This window comes from Populus trichocarpa, chromosome 5 (genome assembly GCF_000002775.5).
Source record: "Populus trichocarpa isolate Nisqually-1 chromosome 5, P.trichocarpa_v4.1, whole genome shotgun sequence".
Taxonomy (NCBI): Eukaryota; Viridiplantae; Streptophyta; class Magnoliopsida; order Malpighiales; family Salicaceae; genus Populus; species Populus trichocarpa.
This window is the reverse complement of record NC_037289.2, coordinates 11224237-11226644: the sequence shown is the minus strand read 5'-3', so window position 1 is coordinate 11226644 and position 2408 is coordinate 11224237. Positions and strand designations below refer to the sequence as shown.

The 2408-nt window shown below is 38.9% G+C and overlaps 1 protein-coding gene across 1 annotated transcript; it reads left to right on the top strand.

The window, feature by feature from the left end:
• Nucleotides 1-441: 441 nt before the first annotated feature.
• LOC7489746 (ethylene-responsive transcription factor ERF010) lies at nucleotides 442-1650 on the top strand. The gene has a single exon (XM_002307241.3). It carries the CDS (start codon nucleotides 821-823, stop codon nucleotides 1382-1384), a length of 564 nt encoding a protein of 187 aa, XP_002307277.1. The 5' UTR covers nucleotides 442-820; the 3' UTR covers nucleotides 1385-1650.
• The last annotated feature ends 758 nt before the right edge of the window (nucleotides 1651-2408 follow it).

The following is a 2408-nucleotide window of genomic DNA, read 5'->3' as shown; positions in this document are numbered from 1 at the left end:
CTATTACATAAATTACCAGCCTTTATTTTAAGGTTTTTGTATGCTAGTGGCAAATGCAATAAGTGGCAAGCACAGCCCAAAAACATAACCTCGGATGGAAAGAGGAAGATCATGTTGGTTATTTGAAAAAACATGATTTTTATTTTTTATACCGTGTTCTTAAAAAATTTTAATTTTTTTTTATTAAAATTTAATATGATTTATATGTTTTGGATCGTTTTGATGTGCTGGTGTCAAAAATAATTTTTAAAAATAAAAAAATATTATTGACATGTATTTCGACACAAAAAATTATTTGAAAAACAACCATTACCACACTACCGAACACACTCGAAGCATCCACATCTAATTACCATTGCGTTTTTTCTTTTCCTTTAATTAATAAATTATTTATTTTCTCCACTTCACAACATATACTGCAAAGCAGCTCCCACCCCTTCTCTTTTAAACATATTCACAAACATCGTGTCGGTGAATCTGGATTTTCTTTCTAGCTATCACCCCTCTATATAAAAAAAGATAAAGGAGAAAGAAAAGGAAAAGAAAATTTTCCATCCATAAGGAATTGGTATCGACGTGTTAGCTCACCCAAATGACACCCCTTATTCTCCAAGACTCATTCTCCAAGACTCATCACAACATCTCCTCTCTGCTCTCTTCCCAATCCTAAAAACTAGTTGCTTTGCTTTCTTAATTCTTCCATGAAAACTTGTCAAGAATCCGAACCCTGAATACCCTTTTGAAAGAACAAAAGGAATACATATTTTAAAACAAATATTGGGGTGAAGGGTTTTTTGTGTGTGTGTGTGTTGAGAGATCGATGGAAAGCGGGGTAGACAAGGAGATGGCGACAAGAAAGAGAGGAGGGATGGGGAGTGAGAGGCAATACAAGGGAATAAGGATGAGGAAGTGGGGAAAATGGGTGGCTGAGATAAGAGAGCCTAACAAAAGGTCAAGGATTTGGCTTGGTTCGTACTCAACACCTGTAGCGGCGGCTCGCGCTTATGACACCGCCGTTTTTTATTTGAGAGGACCGTCGGCGAGGTTGAATTTTCCTGAATTTTTGGCTGGAGAGAATTTTAGCTGCGGTGGATCATATGGGGACATGTCAGCTGCTTCTATAAGGAAAAGAGCAACCGAGGTTGGAGCTCGTGTCGATGCTTTTGAGACAGCGTTAAACCACCACCACCACCGCCATCACGATGACCGTCAAAGAAATAGTAGTAATAGTACCAGTAGCAATGATAATAATGAAACGGTCGTTGATAGTAGAGAGTTAAAATCACGGCCGGTTGACCTGAATAAGGTGCCTGACCCAGAGGATTCCGATGGAGATGAGTGGGAGAGGAGTTTAGCCACCGGTGGTAATCCGATGGGTTGCTAACATGGCCAAAAGGAGGTATGTTATATGGCTGATCAAAATCATGAAGCCTTATATGTGGATTAATCACTTTTAATACTAGTATTTTACTTACTAGTCAAGTAGTTTATGTTTTCCTCTTGTTAATTTTTTTGCTAGTTTTTATTTTTAGTTGATTAAACTTTTTTCCTTATTTGATTATGGTAATTTAGCAAATTTTGGTAAATGTATATTACTTGGTTTATGACTCAAGGATGTTTATATATATTTTTCTGTGTTTCCTAGAATAACATAGGATTCGAACTCGATGCCTCTTTTGTTTTCTGTGAAGGTTGGACTATGTATTAAAGGACAATCAGTTATCCTTTCCTTGTTTTGTATTCATGGGAAATGGATGCAACAGAGAGAGAGAGAGAGAGAGGTCTGAGGGATTTCCCGACTTGGCAAAATTTTCGTTTTCCTTTTCTTTGTTTGAGAGAGCGAGAGAGAGAGAGAGAGAGAGAGAGAGAGAGAGAGAGAATAGATGTTGAAGCGCAGAGCTGGGGAACAGGAGGTGGCCTACGTAGCCTGCAGTTGGTGCAAATAGCCATGCTAACCACTAAAGTTATAACTACTAAAGTGATAAAATTTTGAGTTAGGTATTTTCTGGTTCTGCACTGTTGCATAATTTGAGTTGTGGGCACCCCTGGGGGGAAGAGAGACGGATGAGAGTGATTGCTATCGTACTAGTGCAAGCTGACCATGGTCATGGGACCAACCTGATGGGTTACTATCTCAGATCATGTCAAACCACCGCTCCCGACTTAGCAAGAAAATTTGGCATTCGCCATTAAGCCTTCAACCCACTCGGATCTTTTTGAGAAGCGTATAAACAACTTGCCTGTCACTGTTAGACGGTAGAGGACAAGCAACTAGCTCACCATTAGCGGATATGAGTGTGTATTCATTCCTGCATTGATACTCACTTGTCCTCTCCAAGATAATTTGCAAGTTGTGAGACACATAATTTCAGGTAGCTCAACATTCAATTACAACCAAGCCAAATCAT